The sequence below is a fragment of the Anser cygnoides genome, chromosome 24 (genome assembly GCF_040182565.1).
Source record: "Anser cygnoides isolate HZ-2024a breed goose chromosome 24, Taihu_goose_T2T_genome, whole genome shotgun sequence".
Lineage (NCBI taxonomy): Eukaryota > Metazoa > Chordata > Aves > Anseriformes > Anatidae > Anser > Anser cygnoides.
The window spans coordinates 2,928,582-2,949,795 of record NC_089896.1 but is presented as its reverse complement, the minus strand read 5'-3'; the positions used below and the strand labels follow the sequence as shown (position 1 = coordinate 2,949,795).

Here is a 21,214-nt window from a genome sequence, read left to right as displayed (position 1 = left end):
TCTCTTCTCTAAGCTAAGGACTGTGATATTCAGTTCATAGCTACAACTCAGATTTGAGCTCACAATGGGAAAGAAAGTCCTTGAAATAGTAGGAGGAAAGGAGGAGACTTAACAACATGTCATTCTAAAACTCTGTGCTGCAAACCTCTGATCAGACTGAGCTGTTCTAAGCTCCTGATTTACATCTGTATTTCCTATGTAACAGAAGCATCAAGAGGCACAACTACTAATCCATGAAAATACCTCACAAAAATCTTATTTACTTTTTCGGTTTGGCTTTGATGTCTGCAGATGATTTCTCTTCTATCCAGTCTTTCTCTTGATTGTTTTCAGACTGTTCCGACAGACTGTGAACACTGCTTTGACATGACTTTTCACTGTCTTGTGCAGATTTTCTGGAGAGACAGATAAATGATAGCAGCTAAGCTGACATCCTCTGTTCCCTTTTCCCAGAGGAGAGGCAAAGCTGGCAGCTTCTTGCAAATGAGGGTAACAACTACCACCTAGTGGTGGAAGCCTTCCTCTCCCCCACCATCATTACTGGCACAGTACAAAGTGCTTTACTGTAGCATGGATTGAGAGAGATTATGTGAAATAATCAGCCCCTGTGGACTGAGGCTCTGATCCCAGCAGCTACAAGAAACCCACTGAAGCATGTGCTGTGGTGAAATCAAGAGATTTAAGATTTTGGAACCCTGACTCCTCTGGATAACATTTAAGGCAGTTTCCACAGCTGAGTTTGCTGCATAAATAGAGCTACACAGTTAACCAAGGTAGGACAAACAGCAGGAAGTTATAAGATTCGCATACTGAATTTGAAGCTCCCACTATCAGGAAATGAACTGGTTAGAAAAACATAAATATACTGCAATTCTAGATTGCCATTTATTCTAGGAGAATCCCAAAACTCCTGATAAAATTTTCAAGTAACAGTGCCATTGAAATGCAATCAATTCTGTTGTTAAGAGTAGCAAAAGGAGATCCCAGCACATTACTGGGATCAGAATAGGCAAACTTTGGCCTGGCCATGCACACTTTAGGGGAGAGGTGTTCCTTTTGTCTGACCAAACATACCTCAATAATGTTATAAATCTAAGCAAAGCAAAGAAACCTTAAAATGCATATAGGCCTTAAAATACAGAAAAGACCTAAAGTATCACCAGAGATTGCCTTGGAGAGACTGAATTCCTACAGACTGTAGGTGACAATAGTGAAAGCATTCCTGGCCAGGTTTGGCCCAATGACAGCCTAACTGCCTCGTGCAGCCAGTGAACTACTACACAGTTTACCTCAATGATACTCAGTTCCAAGATCTTCACGTAAGAAAATAAAATATCTGAAGGAACTCCACTTGTTTGCCAAGTGATACATACGGAGCCATTACACCTACCAGTGTAATGCAACAGGCTCTGGGGTGGATCGCAGTTACAGTTTAATAGTGCAAAATAATCTTGCTTGACAGTTTTAGGACAGGAAATGAAGAAAAAGAATATACTTTAAATTGAAATAGCAAAGAAAAATTTATGGAGACAGAATGCAATTTCCTTTGTTGGAATGTGACCAGAGCAGCAGGATTAAGGAATCAAGAAACCTATTAAGGCATATGAGGGTATAAAAGTGCACTGCTCTGTGTTAAGAGTGTCTGGGGCATGGGTCAATATTACAGACAGATGAACTCAATGCTCTACTGCTTCTCTGCCAATTCCTGTGTTTGTCAGCCTTGTAAAATGGTTTTGTTCCCTAGTACCTGCCCAGGAAATGGGTTCAGCTCACCTGGAGTGTGGAGAGTCCTCCTGAGAAGACTCTCCTGTTCCCAACAGGACTGGGGCAGGGGTCTCTATCCTCTTGGCTTTCTGAAGGCTATTGCCAGGGGAAGGTCTTTCCCCGCTCAGGCGGTCCTGTAACGAGTTTTCTCTGCTGAGGTTCACATCAGAATATGGGCAGCCAACTAACCTGAGTTAAAGAAAAAAAAAAAAAAAGAGAGAGATAGATTATGATGCCTGTTTCTAAAACCAGTCTTCCCAGCCTCAGGCAGATATATACATCAACAAACACAGAAAAAGCGAGGCCAAAACATGTCTGGAAGGGAGGCATCATTACCCAGTCTAAGGTGTGGGCAAGCAGAGGACCAAATAGCAGGTTTAGAAATCAAAGTCATGTTTTCAGAGTCATCTTAGAGAATAACAACAGCTTTTCCTGTGTAGCCTGCTTGTCTGAACAGTATTTCATGAAACAAAACAGTCCTGCAACTATCACTCTGAACAATTCAAAATCCTTTACCACATTATATGCTACTGGACCTTCAGACCTCCCATTTGAGATTGTTTTCTTGCTCTGTAAAATAGTTTAATCAAGAAAAACCTTTCTTTTCCAAGAAGACATAAGAAATCAAAGGCAAACCACAAAACATGAGCACTCTCTTCTTTCTCCTTACGGTATAATAATCTACCAACACTCTCCCTCTTAGTTGTCTTCTTGCATCCTGTTCTTGGGTATGTTATTTTACAAAAGAAATTCCCTCAGTAATACTGGAAGATAGAAATTGGAGAGAATTCATCTATGCTAGATTGTATTGCAGTTGTAATGATTATACCGGTATAAACTGAATTTATGGTGGAACAGTGCATTTAGACACAAGAGGGAGCTGCAATTGCACTAATAGCTATCTCCAGAACTAACACCCAGTGATAATTTCAGTGCAGTGCAGGTGCTTGTTGCTGCATTACTCTTACAGACAGCATCAGACAGAACCCTTATAAGATCTCATATACATACGTATAATGTGTTCCATATCGTGGTCCCCTGACATGACCAATACCATGACAGCCTGGAGTAGGACACGCTTGTCCCACAGTTCCCACAGGATCAACAGCACCTGGTAATAAGAATTAAAAAAGGTAAACGGGTTTGTAAAAAGCTAAACAGATTTGTAAAAAGTTTCATACAACTGAAGAGCAGACTGCATTTAGGGAAAATTATTCAATACAACAACGAGGTCATCTACATTACCTAGAGGGACTTGCAAAGCATGTCCAGTTTTTGCACACCAGCCTACTGGATGAACATCAGGGCTGTCTGCATCGACCCAAAAATCATAATTACGGTCCCAGCCATCAAAATGTATCTAAAAGAAGCACAGAGTCTCAGTGAGAGATACAGTTAAGGATATGACTCAGCTTTTATTTTAACTTCCCCCTTTGTTTCACCTTGCTCAACTTGGAGCTGATTCATTCAATCTTTCAGTCAAGCACAATTATTCTTTGTGCTCAATTTGTTTTCCTGACCCCTTTGTCTGTCTTTTAGGGAACAACCAGATCCTGGTGACATAGTCAAATCAGAAGGTCTGCAAGAACGCACAGACCATTGGGTGCTCCAGCACACTCCAGACTAAATATATGCAAACAGAAATGCTTATTTAATTGTTTTGTTTTCTGTGAATCCCAGAACACCATAAAAGCCAATGAGTTTGGCAAGTTTTGCAGTAAACAAGCTAGAACTTTCCACTGGATGAAGGGACTAGTAATGGTTGTTCAGATCCAGCTCAGGCAAACAGAAATTAAGGATCACTGCTGTTTAAAGGCTAATGGGTTGCTCATATGGCAAAGTTGCAAAAAAAAGGTATATGAGCTGAGTGTCATGCCACTATACACTGGCAAAACTTGACTTCAGCTGGCAGTCACAGTGATGAGGCTGAGAATCAAATGGCTAAGGGGAAGCAAACTCCACTCCTGACCATCCTTCAGGAAGGAGACCTGTGGCCAAGAAGCCCCCATCAATGCAGGGTCCACTTTAGCCAACTGATATCTAATTTCTCAGAAGCCCATGCATTTCTGGCAATATATGAACATGAAAATAATTAGTTAAAATGCAACTGTGTAATTAATTTATATTGGTGAATGAAGCTGCTTCCCACACGGACCAGGACTTAACTTGCTTTTGATTTTCTTTTAAATGTGTTAGGAAAAAATTGTCAGGTAGCTTCCCACCAGCAGAACATTAATGCTACCTTCACTCGTACAGATCACACAGAAACTGCTAAGAGATGGGAAATCATTCTGTCAAATCTTATTTCAAAATAGTTACATTAAAACAGTAACTAACAATACCAGGCAATTCCATCAGATTTCAATAGGCCAAAACAACAGAAATCATTTCCAGTTGGGCAGGCCTGTATGCTCCATCATCTGTAAGGTGTTTGTTTGCTGCTTCTCATATCAAACGGTATTTTTTCTGTCCTGCCAATCACTGCATTCCTCAGCAGAAAGGCTCTGCACTTCAAAGCAAGGTCATACCTTAATACGATGGTCATCTTTGTCAATTATCGTTGCTACTCTTATCAAGATGGGATTTCTTTTGTCTACAGCCTCTAACTTCATATTAACTTGGAATCCGTGAGCAGGACGCTGTAAGACAAGATCGTAAGCAGAATGCTAAAAAGTCAGGGCATTCACAACTAGTCGCCTTCTCTGAATAAAACGCACTGGATGTTTCATATACCAGTCAAATGTTTTTGCAGCTTTGGCCCCTGACCTCATATGGCAGACTACTTCAGAGGTTAAAGTAAGAGTTTTCTAAAGGAATAGGCTGTCCATCTGTCAGAAGTCCAAAATTACTCAAGGAGAAGCCTGAGCTTTCCCACTGCAAAGGAACATCTCAGTCAGTGCAAGAGGCTCTTCCTTGACAGAAAAGACCAAATACGACCACAATCTCCACTAATACACAGACTGAACAGTCTTGACAGCAAAACTGCTCAACACGGCAGAGAGATTACCTCACGTTTGACAAGGATGCTGGCCAGCTTGCTTCTGTCTCACATCGGAATGCCTGAAATGCCGCTATGGGACACCTCCCTTCACTACACTACAGAGAATCATTCTTAGCATCAGATGCAGCCACCTCTGCTTCCGGATACTAACAGAGTTACCTTCATTTGGAGCTTGGGCTGGGAAACAAGTGACTTCACTTCAGTGCACTGCAAAATTCTTCCTCTGGCACAGACATTTTGCCTTAACTGTAACCTGGCAATTCCAGACACTCCTCTTCCTTCCCAGAGTAAAGAGGGTACAAAAATCCCCACTTCCACGACAACCAGAGGTATTTCAGATCTTTGCTTTGAGCCTGGGCTTAAGCCTCTCTCGTGCAACAATGGTGCAGGACCAGGAGCCCACGGGTCAGAACAGTAACTGCCATCTACTTCTTATGATAACTGCACCTGCTTGTTATCAGCTGTTGAAAACTGTGGCACTGGGGAACAGTGCTGGGATACGAGAACAGTTCCAGCCACAGGAGTCTCACGCCCACAGTTGCTCGTTTACCATTTGCCTCAAACCCCGGCGGTCACAGTACTTTGTAAAAATTCCAGGATGCCCTTTGACCTGACGTGTGCCCTCTGCAGCACCTGCGGATGTAAACCTCTATGTAACAGACAGCGTTTACCAATTTGTTTTCCATTTATTTTTGAAGGACTGTGAATTCCTCCTCTGAACTCCTCACCTGGGGGTTATGGAGCACTGGGCTCTCATTCAGAACACCCCTCTTCACTTCTGCACACAAAGGTCAGGGGAAATGACGGTTCTAAATCATGTCTTTGAACAAGATCAGGTTAACGAAAAGATTAATATCATCACTCTTTCCTCGCAATCTTCCTTACCCTTTTCGCTGTCAGCAGCTGGGTACAGGGAAGGAGGTCGCTTCTGAGATGAGGGGATTACAGACTCCAAACCTCAAGTTTCCCTTCAGTCTTTTCACCTGGATACAAGCTTTTATCTGCAGGCTTCCAGCCACGGGGTACATCAGAAGCCAAGCAATCTAAACTGCATTTAGTTGTAAGAGTGTCTTATTGAGCCAGCCAACATTGTCTGACTTTCTTGGGGAAAGAGTGTGAGTGCTAGAGAACAAAACGCTGCCCAGAAGAGGAGTCTATTTGAGTCTTGCTGAAGGGTTGCTGCTTTTTTGGAATGGCTTCTGAATGTTTTTGAATTGACATCCCAAGACAATGGGTTGAAATAGTGATGCTGACAATGAAGCTGTCTTCTCCTATGTTTTTGGATGGAGGAAGAGGCAGAAATCCAGACACAAGATCTGCTATTTGTGCTGATGATCAGTGTCTCCAGACTACATACATTAGCTCTTGAAAACTGTTAAAAAATAATTCAGTGAGAAATGCCAGTTCTGGCTCTCAACCCGTATTTTTATGTACTGATTTCCTGTAATTGCTAGCTGGAAAAATAATAATAATAATACAAAAATCAATAACCGTGCCATGTATTTGCACTTCAGACCAACCACGCCAGAAAAATAATGAGATTTGATCCTGGAAGAGTTCTATTAACTGTTGTTATATCAAATGCAATTTTTTTTCTGTCTCATTTTCATCAAACAGTCTTGGATGCTAATTTAGACTCCCAAGTTTCATGAGAGCCAGAATTGGCCCTTCTACCGTTCTCTCAAAGCCAGATATCTGGACGAACAAAGCAATGGCTGCAGAAATTGATGAAAAACAGGAAGAGAATCAGACAAGGCACTTACATTCCTCCTTGGGAAGATGCTTCATTTTGGAGGAATCCAAAAGAGGGAGTATCCATACTAACAAGGCTCCCTGTACTGAGCAAAGCCCTATTATCTTCAGGTGACATTTCTTAACGCCTTTTATACTCTGAAAATCTGAGGAAGCGATGCTGTAATGAGAGATTACTGAGGACTGGAGAGTGGCAGTTTTAAGTAGGTTGCACTCCACCGTTTCTTTTTGTCATGGAGAATTTTATCATCTTTCCAAAATATTTGTCTCTACAACACAAGTTCTGTTGTTCCTCTATCGTGCATTAGACCAGTTGCTGCATTCCCTCTCTCTTGTATTCTGAAATTTCCCATTTTCCAGCACTGTTGGGATTTTGCGAACGCAGCTCAGAAAAAGGCTGAGCCTACGCTGGGGGTAACAAACGCATCCTACTGACAAGCCTCACTCATTATCCAGCACGCTGCCTCCGAGGTGCTCCGCATGCTGCGCTTCGTGACTGAAGATGCTGTCTGCCCAGCTCTGGAAAACCATAATCCAAGGGATGCTTTGGAGTTCCACTGTGCTGCAGATAACTCCAGCTGTGGCCTCACAGCTCTGTAAAGAGGCAAACCCAGCCTCTGCCTATTACGTGACACCCGCCTTGACAACCTACAACAATTTCAAATGGACACCTGCTGAAATCTAGCAATTATCAGCCTTGCTTGGCTGGATTTTTACCTCCCTTATCTGAGGCCTCCTTGATTGCTTTTCTTCCTCAGTCCCAAAGACCTTACCCACAAAATATAAGGGAGGGCTGCAGGTATTAACCTTCAAGTCTAACTTTATCAAAAAGATTCAAGGCAAATATCACGATGGCTTAGCAAAGTTTTTAAACACACTGCAAAGTTTAGCAATGTGAGCCAGCCCCACGGAAGACACTGCTAAGAAATAAACCCACCAACTCTGGAATGTATTTATGAAGTTATTTTAAAGGCTTTTGTTGCATTTCTGCTCACAGTGAGCTTCCAGATAAATGCACTGAACTCCGCTGTACGAAACTGAAGCTCAGGCTCCCACGGTTGAGAGAATCTGACAATCTTCAGATTTAAGTCTGCGGGATGGTCTTACTCCATTCTAGGAGTCTGGCAGAGATGCTCTATCACCTGGCAGTATACTTACTCCTGCGGAGGGCACAGCTGGCTCCTCCCCACAAGAACCAAGATCGGTATTGGTACACGCTAGTCCTTGACAGGAACTTCTCACTCTACCTTTATTTTATCCTCACCAACCAAGGGAAAGGGGGATTTACACAACTTCAAGGGGAAAATATTTCAGAGGAGTTTTTAAAATCTCATGTCGGTGAGAGCAACCAATGGGAGGAATTCCAGACATCACTTTCCCTTCAAACATATACACATACAACTTCTTCGCCTCCCTTCCTCACCAAACAGCCCCAGTTGCAGACCAGTGATACCCCCTTCTGATCCCGGCGAAGGGAGCATCTGGAGTCTCCTCAGCCAGCACCAGTCCTGCTCACATCATCTGGGAGAACCCCTCTGCCCACCCAGTCAGACCTCGAGCAAAATGCCATCTTCTTCTCCTCTCAGTGCCCTCTCTGAAGCAAGGTATTGTACTGTCCTTCACACGTACCTCTGAAAGCTACAGTTATCTGTAGGGTCTGAAGGCTCTTCCCTTAATGCTTCTAAGGGAGAAACTGATGAGAAACTGAAGACATTTCGTGAAAAATTCTTTCCAAGAGAGCTTTCCATGAGCTTTGTTTTTTTTTTTTTTTTTTAGCCATGTACCATGTAACCTGTTCTGTGTTCTGTTTTAGCAGAACAGAGAAAGCTGATTTTAAACTCAGGCTCAAAGTAAAAACACACTTTCACCCTCTTAGTACAGACATGGCGAACCACCACCAAATACAACATCTAGAAAGAAAGGGTAGATAACAGAAGTTTCCCCTACTCTTCTGACCTAAGAAAATCAGAGATTCACCAACCAGTTTGAATGCTCTTGCTGGGGCTGCCTGGGAATTAGTTTCTTCCAAGTATTTCTCCCATGAGAAGGCTTTAGGATCCTTGTATCCTGAAAAAAATGAAGAATTAATATTTAAGTAAGAAAAACCCAGCTATTGTTATAAATAACAGAAAAGCAGCTATGTAGCACACGTTTATTTTGTTAACTTAGCACTTTAAAAGGATGGCACTGGGAAGTGTTGTTCATACACATTACTTACAGCACACACAACAGCACTGCAAGTTTTCTGAGCTTCTACACAGGCCTTTAACCCTGACCTGAAAAACCTGAAGAGTTCGTTTCTGTACAGCTTAATCAATTCTTATTCTCTAGAGAAAGCTGCCAATTAAGTTAGTCAGAGGATTCTGTGATGTGCAATGGCATCACTAAATTAATTTCCTATTTTATTAACCATTCTATGTGTGAGTGCCTGCCAGATTGTAGGAACTTCTCATCTCCTCCTACCTACTCACCCATAGCTGAATAAAATTAGCAGTCTCGAAGTAAGAGGCTCTGTCACCATTACCTACCTACCCAGACACCTACATGGCTGTGCTACTCTAACGACAACGGGATGCATCTCTCTGGCAGCAACTCCTAAGCTGCGTTTAAGAAACTGCTCTACCTTTTTTCGCCTCCCTATTTCAGTATTTTTTACCCTCAATATTGTTTCCTTTTGGCAGGAGGACCTAATCACTAATTGCATAGGACAGTCTGCAAATTGCTGCACATAAATCTTTCAGCAGAGAAATGAGAATTGACTGCAGATTCTCTTAGGGGCACAGGCAATCATGATGTGAGTTGGGGAGCTGCATGCCACAGCCTTGTTGCACTTTCCAGAAGCAGGAACAGAGGTGGTGGTGCTGAAGAATAAGGGTCTATAACCCCTTTAGCATCTACAGTAAAAGGCACTAAGGCAAATTCTTCCACTGCAGAGGCAGCTTGTAGTGCTACCCACTCTACTAAACTTGATATGCAGTAATTACAGAATTTCTTGCTCCAAGGCTGTCAATCTAGCAAACAGCAGACATTATTTTTTTATTATTTTTAAGGTGAATAAGCACTTGCATTGCCTGAAAACAACACTTGTTTTCCTGTAGGTTCTGTCCTTTTTCATTTGCCCAACATTCTTTTCATTTACTGAATTCCAGTGCAGCAGAAGGAGATGTGGCTTCAGTTATTCCTTCATTTTCAGAAATTCCATCCCATTATCTATAAAATCATGATATCGATTCCTCCTTCTTCCAGCTCACCTTAGAGGAAATTCTGAAAATACTTCAAATTTCTTTCCCTTCTGAAATCAAATTCGATTGCAAATTACCAAACCTTGTTCCTTTGCTTGAAAGAGCTGTAAAACAAAATAAACTGCAGTGGCAAAAGGTATGAACAATAACATTGTTCAGTCGGTAAAGAAACGAATACTGAATGGAATCTATAAATTCCTGTAAATCTTGCAAATACGTAATTATGTGGAAGATAAAGCCTACAGGTTTCTTGACTGAGGCAGGAAATAAGTCTCACTTTCAACATACCAGGTGGTGTTGTCAGCGGGGTTCCAGTTTCTTGGCAATAGCCAACAGGACGAATATATGGGCTGCTAGCTTCACACCTGAATCAAAGAGGAGAAGTTGGCACCAGTCAGTTTTAATGCAAAAAGAAAAGAAGAATTTCAGATGCTGTCTGATACACTTTTGCTAGGGTAGCAGATGCTTTCAGTGGGTGTGATCACGGTGTAAAAGACAAGCATTACCTCGTTAGAATGTATAAAGCCAAGTTTTCAAGGCATTCAAGCTGCCCCAAAAGATGTCTGTTGCTTTAAAAAACGACAACAAAAAAGCTCCCCCCACAGGCCATACAAACCACAGATCAGCCTGGACATAGACCATCCAAGCTAAAATACAAAGGAAGCAAGCAAACAAAAACCAAACTCTTGTCCCTAACTGAAACCCATACTTTGGAAGAAGGGGCAATGACTTTCAATATCTTGCCAAGAACTACACGTTACCCATTAACTCCAGCTGAAACCTACTGGTAGTTTGCCTGGTTCCCAGTTTTATTTCATATATACATCTTCTGAGCTCCCAAAGGAGGGGATGTGTCCATTTGTGACAGCCCCTTTTGTCACATCTGCTCTGAGGAAGGGACCAAAACAGCCTTTCAGACTGAGGAAAAAAACTATGTTTTCAGCCAAATGCTACTCTGAAGCTTTGTTTGCTTGTGTTTCCTATTAACATTTCCAAATTCCAAACAAAACATGGCATGGAAACAAAGCTTCATGGGCTACAATGGTAAAGGAACTAGATCTGAAGACCTGCTAATCAAAACACCAGTGTTACAAAGCTCTGGATGATATATTTATGGCAAAGAAAGAAAAGACTCTCTTGGCACCAGAGAGGTACCTATTCTGAAAAAAAAATAAATCATACAAAAGGAGGTGAGGGAGAAAACACAGGACACTGATTGAATCAGTGCTATGTAGATAAGCATGTGCCTTGTGTTGCTTTCACAGGCAAATTCAAAGAAAGTTTCTCCATTCATGTGGGCTGGGAAACCTGGGCCAAAGAGCGAAAACGGTTTTTAGACTAACACTTCACCTGGCCCCAGCATGAGGGGCGGGGATCAAGATGCAGATGCAGAACAATGGTAGTGCAGGTCAGGACTTCAAAGCCTAAATGTTGGCAACCCCTTCTATTTTGGAAGTGCCTTATCTAAACTCTGCTGAAGCAAATGGGAAGATTTTTACTGACTTCAGTACTACCTACTTCCAAATGTAAGTTTGCAGGGAAACATGCCAACAGCCATTACTAGCTCTAGAGGAGAGGATGTTACTAATTAGAGGTGTTTGTCACCAGTGGAGCTTACTGCTTTTTACTTCAGTTCTGCCGGAGGATAACATGAACACTGCCTAACCTGGCCCCCAGTCACCAGCTGCGTTTCCTCAAACACCGCTCTAGCAGTTCAGGTTAGCCCCACTGACTTTGCACGGAGCCAGCTGAAGGGTGCACAAACAGCAGGGGAAACTACTGGGCAGCGTCACTTGGTAAAAACCCCAAACAATCATTCAGATATTTGAAAGCTGATTTAAGATCCCAGCTTTAGTGACTATACTTAAAATATGAGATGTTAGTATTATTGACAGAGTGAAATAAACCACGGTCTACTTGCAGATATATATTAGAAATAGATTCTCGTTTACCAGTAGTCATAATTCTCATCCCAGTTATCAAAATGAACTAGCAGGCGGTTATCCACCATGTCAGTGATGGTTGCAACACACATCAGTGACGGATTCTTCTTGTCCACTGCCTCTAGTTTCATTCCCAGACGAAAACCAGATGGTGTGACAGGCTGAGGAACAGGACATCAGGAAAGGGAAATCAGCCACATTTTAGCCCACGCCATTTAAATCACTGTTATAAACTCATTAGTTGCAGGTTATAACCCTGAAACCCACAGACAAAAACACAAGTCACTAGCAAGAGAGCTACAGGCGAGATTTCCATGTATTCTGGCAATAAATGTTACTATTTCTGAAAAAGAGCTGGTGCAGCCTGAGTAACAGAATCTCCAGGTACACAACAACACAGATTCAAAGGCTAAAATGCCTTAGCACCTTAGCCCGAACCAAACCATTCTGTGATTCTATGCACAGTTTTGTGCTGCTAAGTACTGGCTGAGGATAAGCGTGAGCATTGATGGTCCTCTCTTATTAGTGGAAAATTTGGAGAGTATCCAGACACAAATCTGCGTGGTTGGGCCCTGATCCCACTGCAGACAGCGCTCAGTCCATTGGCAGCACCAAATCCACCAGGCTGTGGACTTTGTGTCATTTCAGTGACACAGAATGGGAAGCAGTGTTATAAACAAACTGAAGCTAACAACCAGAAGGAAAACAACAGTGGGTGAAGGATGAAAAATACTCAAGATCCATAGCCTCATAATAAATCCCATGGTGCACATGAGCATGCTGCTGGAAACCAGAAATTATTTTGGAAATGATTAAATTAGAGGAAAGTGACACAAATATCTTGACTGCAGGGACACAGCAAAACAGACTGTTGTAATATATTTAACAAATGGTAGAGTAAATCTTTTCCTCCAGTATTAAGGAAGAATGGAAATACAAATTCTCTGCCTGGAAAGCCAGTGACTGGGGGAAGGAAAAAATTGTACTAGCTTCCATCTTACAAATAAATCACAGCAGGAAATAGCTTGCATCTGATTGTACCATGGTTGTACCTCTGACATGAACATATTAAAAACATGTAAATATTCTGGTCAAAACTTGCTTAGCATCAGACCCATTTGAAAACATTTTGTATTCAATATCACCACTTACAGTGCTGAGGGTCTTAAAAAGGCTTTTTGGAGCTGCTTGAGCTTTGCAATTCTTCAAATAGGAAGCCCAATTAAATTCTCCCTCCTTGATACCTAGAAAGAGAGATAAAAAGATTGTTTTACACAGACCCATTACATTCAGATTGGTTTTTCAGAAATGGAAATTACCTGGGAAGAATATGAACTTTGCATGATAACTGCCCTTCTACAATCTTCAGGGGTTATGCATTTCGGCTAAAACATCTCTCTCTTTTTCAGTATAATGTCCAATCATTAATCTCAACCTTCAAACATTTCTAGGAAATTGAATGCCAGGAAGAATAAAGTTCTGAACCCGAAAGAAACTCCTTGGTTTACAAGCTCACCCAATAAAGAGTTTCTAATTTGACTAACAACGTCAATCTTTGGGAACATCAAAAGGAAGTTGTTTTGTTCTTTTGTGATTCACTATGTTAATTACACCTCTTCTCTTTAAGCCACTCAGATTGAGTTCGACAATGAAATCATACTAAAAATGAAACATGCACAGCCAGGACAACTAGCTCTTAGAATTTATGGCGTCTTGCACACCATCTTATTTTTTTCCGTACCTTTAGGAGGGAGCAGCTTATGGCTTGTTTTTTCACACCAGCCGACAGGATGGATGTCTGAGGAATCAGCATTAACCCAGAAGTCATAGCACTCCGGATAACCATCAAAATGTAATCGCATTCTATACCCTTGTACCTATAAGCAGGGGAGCTCTGATTATCATACAACATCATCATACAGAACCTAAAGAAAAATACTAACAAAATGTTTTTCCTGTATTTGGATTTACAGGTAAAAGCGTAAGACTTGGTCTATTTCTCAAAAGCCTAGTTCTATTCTTCCTCATTTACATCTCCCACTTTCCATGCTTTCCTCACTTCAAGGAGCTGACAACAAAACCGGTCAGTGTAACTTCAGTGGACTTGTTTTTATTCCATACCCCATATATTCCTGTGCTGCAACATCCAGAGTGCAAATGCAGCAGAACACTTACATCTATATCAGCTCGACACAGATTTCACAGAATTGAAGAAACACAGAATTTCCACTTGCTTATATTTACTAAGTCTTGGGGCCTAATTGCATTGTTCTTTTTCACACTCATTCATTGCATGGAATTAAAAGGTTTATTATTATTATGAAATACAGTTGCAAAAGTCTGACAGTAGGATTTCATGGATTCTTAACCACATAACAATATTCCTCCAGTGTCACTTTGAAATCCTCCTAATCATTAATTAATTAAAATACAACTATTCCTATGCTCCTACTTTTTATTGAAAAAAAAAAAGTATCCTAAATGTAAATGGGATTTTTGGAATCGAAGACAGGAATAGCAACTACCTCAGCCACTGTAAGAACACAGAATCGAGATGGGTGTTCAGGGTCCAGCCCTTCCAATTTCATTCCAACTTTAAATCCATTTCGGCCTTGTGGGAATGATTGATACTGTGTGGGAGAGGAAAAAAAGACAGAGAAATTTGTTTTTAATTTCTAAAGAGAAAATCTATTGCAGAACATTCATCAGATATGCTTTGAATTTTCAACTCATAGTAGAAAATTCTATCACTAAATGATTGCTGCTTTAATAGACAGACACAGGTACAGAGATCAATAACGGCATGATCACCATATTTCAGGTTTACTTGTTATTCTAATTAATCTCTGAAAAACACTGAACCATGAGTCTGTTGCAATTAACTGTGAACAAATCTTTCAGCAGATGCAGAAATGAGCTCTATTCAAACACAAAAGAATCCCCTTCACAGCCCAGTGTAGGAGGGCTGGCAGAAACAAACAGCCAGGAAAGCTAAAATCATTCTGCCTGTGTCAGCACGAGGTCAGCAGTCCAGACTTCCCCAAAAGGTAACTTTTCATCTTCAAATGGTAGAAGGGAGAAAGAATATTTAATCTGGAGCCTATTTACACAGCCATTCCAGAAAGCATTTGTGTTATTAATTTATTTGCAATCTGAATCCAAATTAAGCATCTGAAGTATAGCAAAGGCTTAAGAAGAAATTTTAACTGCAATTGCAAATAGCTTATTGCATCCACTGTAGTTAACTGCCTCTCCTTCTCATCTCACCCTGGACGGTGCAAACAGCTCTCTGCTTTGAAGAATTCACTGCGAGCTGAACTTTTAATTTGGGCTGCTGCACCAGAATGTAGAAGCAGCTTCCCCACATCTACATTCATCTTCTAACTTCAGTGCACCAGACTGTGGACGACCACAGCTTCCCTTCTAACAACTACTTCTCACTGAGGTAATCTCTGACACTCTCAGAGCTAGCTGACTTACAGTTTTCTACACAGGAAGGCTGGAAGGGGCGTAGTACGGCCACAGATGAAACACAGGACATATGAAAGACATTAAACTGTTCCTCTATGATGTTGCTTAGAGATTGCCTAACAGCCAATTTATTCCGAGCTACCCAAAGCAGACCGAAACAGTCATTGTTTATTTGTGAGTGGGATTCAATCCGTGGTTTTTACATCGCTGGTTTTGGATAAGGCTCACAGGGTAGATGTTTGTTTCCACAGTGCTTCAGGGCTGGAAACAAACATGAGGTTTTTACTGCCTGCTTGCACCAAAATAGCTAATAAATGTAACTGCTGGTTTGAGGGTAGTCTCACATTCTACTTGCATTGAGTTAGTCATTCTGGGAGGCTGCCTGAGAAAAACAATGAAAGAGCTGAAAAAGCTGCCAACCTCTCTGAACAGTTTTAGGGGAGCAGCTGGCATCCGTTCCTCTTCTAAGTAGGAAACCCAGTTCCATACCTTCTTCTTTGCAGGAACAACTAATCAAAAACAAAAACAAAAATGAGTGTTTCTCCCAGACATCTCCCGTTTTTCCCTCTCTCCTCTTTCTCCTCCCATTTCTGCAAGTCATTTTTACAGCACAGGAGCAGCTCCAGGCAGCGGCGCTGCTCTCTGATCAGGTGCGGAGTTACTTTTACAGCAAGTAAGGAGGCAGCTCCGAGCTCAGCTCAGCCAATGCTGTTTTGCTGCTGTACCCCAGAGGAGGCAGTGTTACCCAACTTTTGAGGAAAGGTACAAATTCCAACAGTAGGACGACCGTGCTCATTTCTCATTAACAAAAATTTATCATATCGCAGGTCAAATGAATTGTGGCACCCGAATTGCTGGAAGCTACCCATGGAAAGCTGCCACGGTAAAGTTTCAACAAGATATAGTAACTTAAAATAGAGGAAAATAATTCCTTCTGGTAATTCACAGAGAAATAAAGGGTTAGATATGAACTACATGACAGCACAGAGAGGCATATAATTGCAGCTGAAATAAACCTAAAACAAAACAAATGAAAAACCAAGTGAATTTTTGTTCAGTTCACAAGATTTTTTGTATGCATAGATATATAAATATACGTATTTATAACCTGCTAATACCACAGCGCACCTACTACAGAGGCAGCTACCAGTACATACATGTTGAAGACAACTTGGCAGGTGCTTGGATTCATTCTAGCAGAACCATGGTCATACACACAATAAATTATATTTTAAAAGCATATTAAAAATCTCCCCCCAGTTTAAGATATGCTAACTCCTTTAAGGTATGCAACAAATTTAACCCAAAGTTTGCAATCAATCTCATGCTGCTTACAACTTATGTTCTATTTGTCATTTGTGGCTATGAAGCTCTCCAAAGTCAATGGAAGCAAAGATTCTTATCGGCTTCAGCGAGATTTGGATCAGGCTGTCTCCTTCCAGATCCTCTACGCTGTGCCCAACATGCAGGCAAATCTAGCATATTCTCGCTAATACATTTCAGAAGACTGACTGTGGTAAGAGGGTTATGTACCTAATAAGCTATTCTGAATGTGAAATGAGCTCTACTGTCCTTTCTTCTTCTGTTTACTATTATTCATCTTATAATAGCTAGTAAAATAATCTATAAACATTAAAGAAAAGAGACTATGAGCTTAGCTCACCTTGTTTTATTGGTTTAGTGTTTCTGCGGCTTTTCATATTATTTGATTTATTCTTCTCCTAGACACAGATACGTTAAAAAAAAGTTTAGCAATATTGTTGTTTCCTCCCTCTGATCATCTCACAATGCAGGTACAATAAGGATGTAACATGTAACTAACAGGAGTATTAGCTAGCATTATTTCCCTTTGAATAACCCTGCAAGAGCATTAGTAGGGTATGTTACATAAATAACTTTGATCCTGCAGTATCCCAAAATACTTTACAAATTACTTAGTATGCTACTGAAGTTCATTTAAACATGAAGAGCAGTACGGGCCCTAAACCTCCATTACAATGCACAGGATTTGCTTTCTGCAGTGCTGGATTTACTGCTCACATAAGCAACCTCACTGTAATTCTCCGTTTTCCTTCTCATTTCAGAGGTTCTTATGTCCATCTATGCCAGGGAATGGATACAGAAAAAAAAAATCACCTATGAAGCCCTGTAAGAAGCAGATGCTTCAAGGAACTACTGCCATAGATGAACACCCCAGAAAATGTCTCCCTGTGTCACATTCCAAGCCAGATTGCCATTCACAGTTCTTCTATGAAGTTTTCAAACTCTTTAATTCACCCAGGGTTGTCATTTCTCAATGTGAAACAAAAAGGGCAAAATGTGAAATGCAAAGCTGCCTGCCAAGGCATGCCCTAGAAGAGAGAGTGGGGCAGTTTCAAATGAGGAAGAGGAGAAGGGGAAGAGACAGAGGGCAAGTACTTCTGCAAACATATACACTTAAATCTCTCTGATATGCATCACAGAGAAAAACTGAGCAATAAGATGAGTTAATCATCAGAAATTTCATGACATCAGAAATCTCAGCTTGCATTTCCACGAAGCACCTACCCCAGTGGCTCTCCATTAGAAAAACAAGTGCAATTCATGAACATAAATGCAATGGTTCATGCCTGAGACTATGCACATGGCAGCAGAGTGCACACGTGCACAAAGGCCTCCTAAAAGGAGTAAGGTGCTTAATGAAAATTAAGAAAAGATGAGAACAGGACTGAGGTACTTCTATTTGGACACCATTAATACATGTTTCTAGTAGTGTAGTGAATGTACACACAGGTACATTATAAAAAGCAATCAAACTCTGCTGTTTGACACTAATCTCTAGCTTCACATAGTATTTCTTGACTGTAGGTAGGTGTAATATTTGGGAGGGCATGTATTCTTATTGTGAAACAAGCTCAGTGCACATGGCTATAGCTACATCTGTATTGCATTACTGTCTGAAATCTTGACTGTGACTTCAGATGAGCTATTCACCAATGTGACTCGTCAGATTTCAGAACAGATATTCTCATTCCTGATGTAAATCAGAATCAGACCCAGACCATTCTCATGGGTACAGAACAACCTCCCTTGGCTCAGTTTTCCTTGCACAGTGAAATGCAAGCCACAGACTTCTATATGCTCTTTACAGTTCTCTTTAAAGAAAATACATGTGGCCTTATTTACCTCATCCTCATCTGCATTTTCCTCATCATCCTCAGACTCCAGAAGCAGTCTTCTCTTCCTTCGGAGACGTTTGGCAGGTCTGTCAACCTCATTCATCTGACAGCCAATGCTGACATTAGGATTTCTGCTATTTCCCCTGTTCCTGCAATCATTTGGAATGTCTTTGGTATCACTAAATGTTCAAAATTGAAAACAAAAACAAATTAAAAGTCCAGCAATATTTCTGCAGTTTTCCCAGCATCTCTGTACCTGTTTGGCAGAATGAGGTTGCCTGGGCTGAGAACCTGAAGAAATGAAACAAGTTTGCCATATATTTATCTTTTAAAATACTTGAAAGTACCTGAATAGCTATCGCTACCAAAGCAGCTCCAGAGGGTTTTTAATATTGCCTTTTTACAGCTTTGTGGAAAACAGGACATCATCCTTATCTACAGGAGAGGGAACTGAGGCATCAAGCACACAATGAGAATTTATGCAGGTTGAGAAATTAGGATTGAGAAATTAGGAGAGCCAAAAAAGCTCTCCTCAGTTTGGCTTGGGAGCCTCAAGGGTAACAGGAAGGTCACCAGCAGAGCTTTGCAGGCAGCCCTGCTTCTGCCATGCCATGTTAACACTTGCTCTGAGGACTTCATTACTTTCACAGCGATGCTTCTCTCTAGCACAAAGTTATCCCTAAGCAGTTTTAAACACAGAAGAAGAAGAATCTGGGGTTTATTTACCTGTCCCTGTGCTGCTGAGAGCCTGTCTGAGCACAAAACTTTCCATTCGCAAAGCAATCCATTTGACCACGGGTTTGGAAAACAGAACAGGGCAAGTTGTCTTTGGACACTGCAGAAGCAAAGGAAAAGAAAACTATTAAAGTAAAATGTTAGAACTTTGTACTTTTTAAACACCTTTCATGCAAGGAGTTCTGTCAAAGTCCTTTGCAAACTTTCAGAGAACCTCAGTACCCCATTGTGAGGGAAGTAATTATTATCTGTACACTGGCATACAGAAAGAGTGTACCACCTCATTAAAGAAAAACCACTTTTATCTACAGTATTTTAATTTCAGAGAACCTCTGCCCTCTGTAAAAGTATTAAAGAAGATATAATCTCAAGGCTGTAGCCAGGACACAATCACAGATCTTTTTATATTTCTTTACTCCTAGTAACCCTCTAACTTGAAAAGCAAATGTCAGATGAGTCCACCATGTTTGGATACTTTAAATACAGTTGGTTAAGTTTTAAAACTTCAGTCTTTATCTATACTTTGTACACAGGAAAAAAAAACTTTCATAGGCAGTCTTTAAAAATAGCATTATTGATGGGAAAATAGAAACAATTATTTCTGTATCTAGCAAGGAATATATATCAATTTTTCTTCTGAATGAAAGCATGAAAATACAAAGAGTAACTCCAATATATTGTTTACTTTCTACTAATGTTTGGCTTTTTCCTAATGCAATTTAATTTATGTTGAATATTTTAACAAAATATCGTTTCAGTAATCCCCATTGCCAGGCATCTGCACTATTCCAGTGCATACTTCGCTCAAGTTCTCTGACGTGCAAATTGTGCATGGGGCTCCTATGCATACATCATTCCTTTTCTGCACTTTGGGGCGCCGTTTGTGTGCACTGGTTTGATCAACTCATTCCTGTATGCACCATTTAAGAGAAAAAAAAAAGCAAACAAGGCACCAGGCAATCAAAAACACTGAGATACGAGTCACTTTCCTTCTTGTTTAAAACCATTTTCATAGCCTCCTTACCAGTACTTGCACTCATTCTGTTGAGATGACTGAAATTTTTCATTTACATCTGATTGCTCCCTACGGACTGATAGGGGATGTTGGATGGTCCTGGCTGGAATTTGGCAGACAGACTGCCTACACAGAGTGAACATAAGCCTGCTCGTGTTACAACTTCAAGCTTCTCCCTGTGCCACTGGGGACCAATGATTCCAGGCAGGGGGAAGGCAAAAGAGGGAAAACGTGTAAGAGCAACAGAGCCTGAAGAGCTTTGCTCAAATAGAAGTCACGCTGATAGATGGAATACACTTGGATTAAAAGGGTGTGAAAAATTCTTAGTGCTGAGGTGACCATGTAAGAACTGGTTGTTTGCCTGATGAATTGATGTTTCTGCAGCTCTCGCAGGCAAGAAGTACCCACAATCAGCAGGAATGTAAGCAAATGCCTGTAAGCAAAAGCGAATCTGCAGAGCTTACTATGAATTCTGAGATGAGAAGAGCCAACAGGGAAGACAGGTACAAAGCCTTCCTACCAGAAAACAGAAACAGTTCCATCAAGACCCTGGGGAAAGCCAACTGGCAGATGCTTGTCCAGGCAAGCAACAAGAGGAGAGATTGTTCTCTTCCCAAAAAAGAAATTCCCTCCATGGGTGTGTACGATTTCAGGGACGCAGCCCTGCCTTGACCAGCGATCCAGCACTGGATCACTTGGGCACTTTCACAAATAGCTCTACTGAAACACTTGATCAAAGGAAACAAGTGATTTACCAAGTAAGTGAGGCTGCCCAGCTGAACCAAGTGGGCTGGAACGAAAAACCACGGAGGCTAACAGAAGTAAATCTGCTTTCAAATACTGGTTTCTGGAGGAACAGGCTAAGAAGAGGTCTGCAAAGAACTGTCTGAGATACTTCTTGTCCATTATATTGATGCGTATGTCTAGTGACATGCTTACATTACCCTGTTAAAACTCAATTTCCCCTAATTTGGATTGCAGCAGCCTTGGAAATGACAAAGTTCTTGTGGCTAACAACGCACCTATCGACATGAGCCAGGTTACAGGCAACTCTCAAGGGCCTTCTCGCCAAACCGGGGATTCATTCGGGGCCACAAACGCCAGGTTGGCACAGCGCTGTGCCACCCGCTCAT

General features: G+C 41.2%; 1 protein-coding gene across 11 annotated transcripts in view; it reads right to left on the bottom strand.

The window, feature by feature from the left end:
- LOC106045142 (lethal(3)malignant brain tumor-like protein 3) overlaps positions 1–21,214 on the bottom strand; it is a 51,226-nt gene that overhangs the window by 15,103 nt on the left and 14,909 nt on the right. For 8 of the 11 annotated variants that reach the window (XM_066982537.1, XM_066982539.1, XM_066982536.1 and 5 more), the window contains 15 exons: positions 19,058–19,166; positions 18,339–18,510; positions 16,837–16,894; positions 15,594–15,682; positions 14,228–14,332; positions 13,444–13,579; positions 12,855–12,946; positions 11,712–11,863; positions 10,048–10,124; positions 8,499–8,584; positions 4,293–4,403; positions 3,010–3,124; positions 2,776–2,875; positions 1,774–1,953; positions 264–395 (listed from right to left, as the gene is read on the bottom strand). In XM_066982537.1, the coding sequence (XP_066838638.1) occupies positions 264–395; positions 1,774–1,953; positions 2,776–2,875; positions 3,010–3,124; positions 4,293–4,403; positions 8,499–8,584; positions 10,048–10,124; positions 11,712–11,863; positions 12,855–12,946; positions 13,444–13,579; positions 14,228–14,332; positions 15,594–15,682; positions 16,837–16,894; positions 18,339–18,510; positions 19,058–19,166 (1,714 nt within the window). The remainder of the gene's footprint in view (positions 1–263; positions 396–1,773; positions 1,954–2,775; positions 2,876–3,009; positions 3,125–4,292; positions 4,404–8,498; positions 8,585–10,047; positions 10,125–11,711; positions 11,864–12,854; positions 12,947–13,443; positions 13,580–14,227; positions 14,333–15,593; positions 15,683–16,836; positions 16,895–18,338; positions 18,511–19,057; positions 19,167–21,214) is intronic. The other 3 variants (XM_066982540.1, XM_013195497.3, XM_013195498.3) reach the window with 2 other exon arrangements.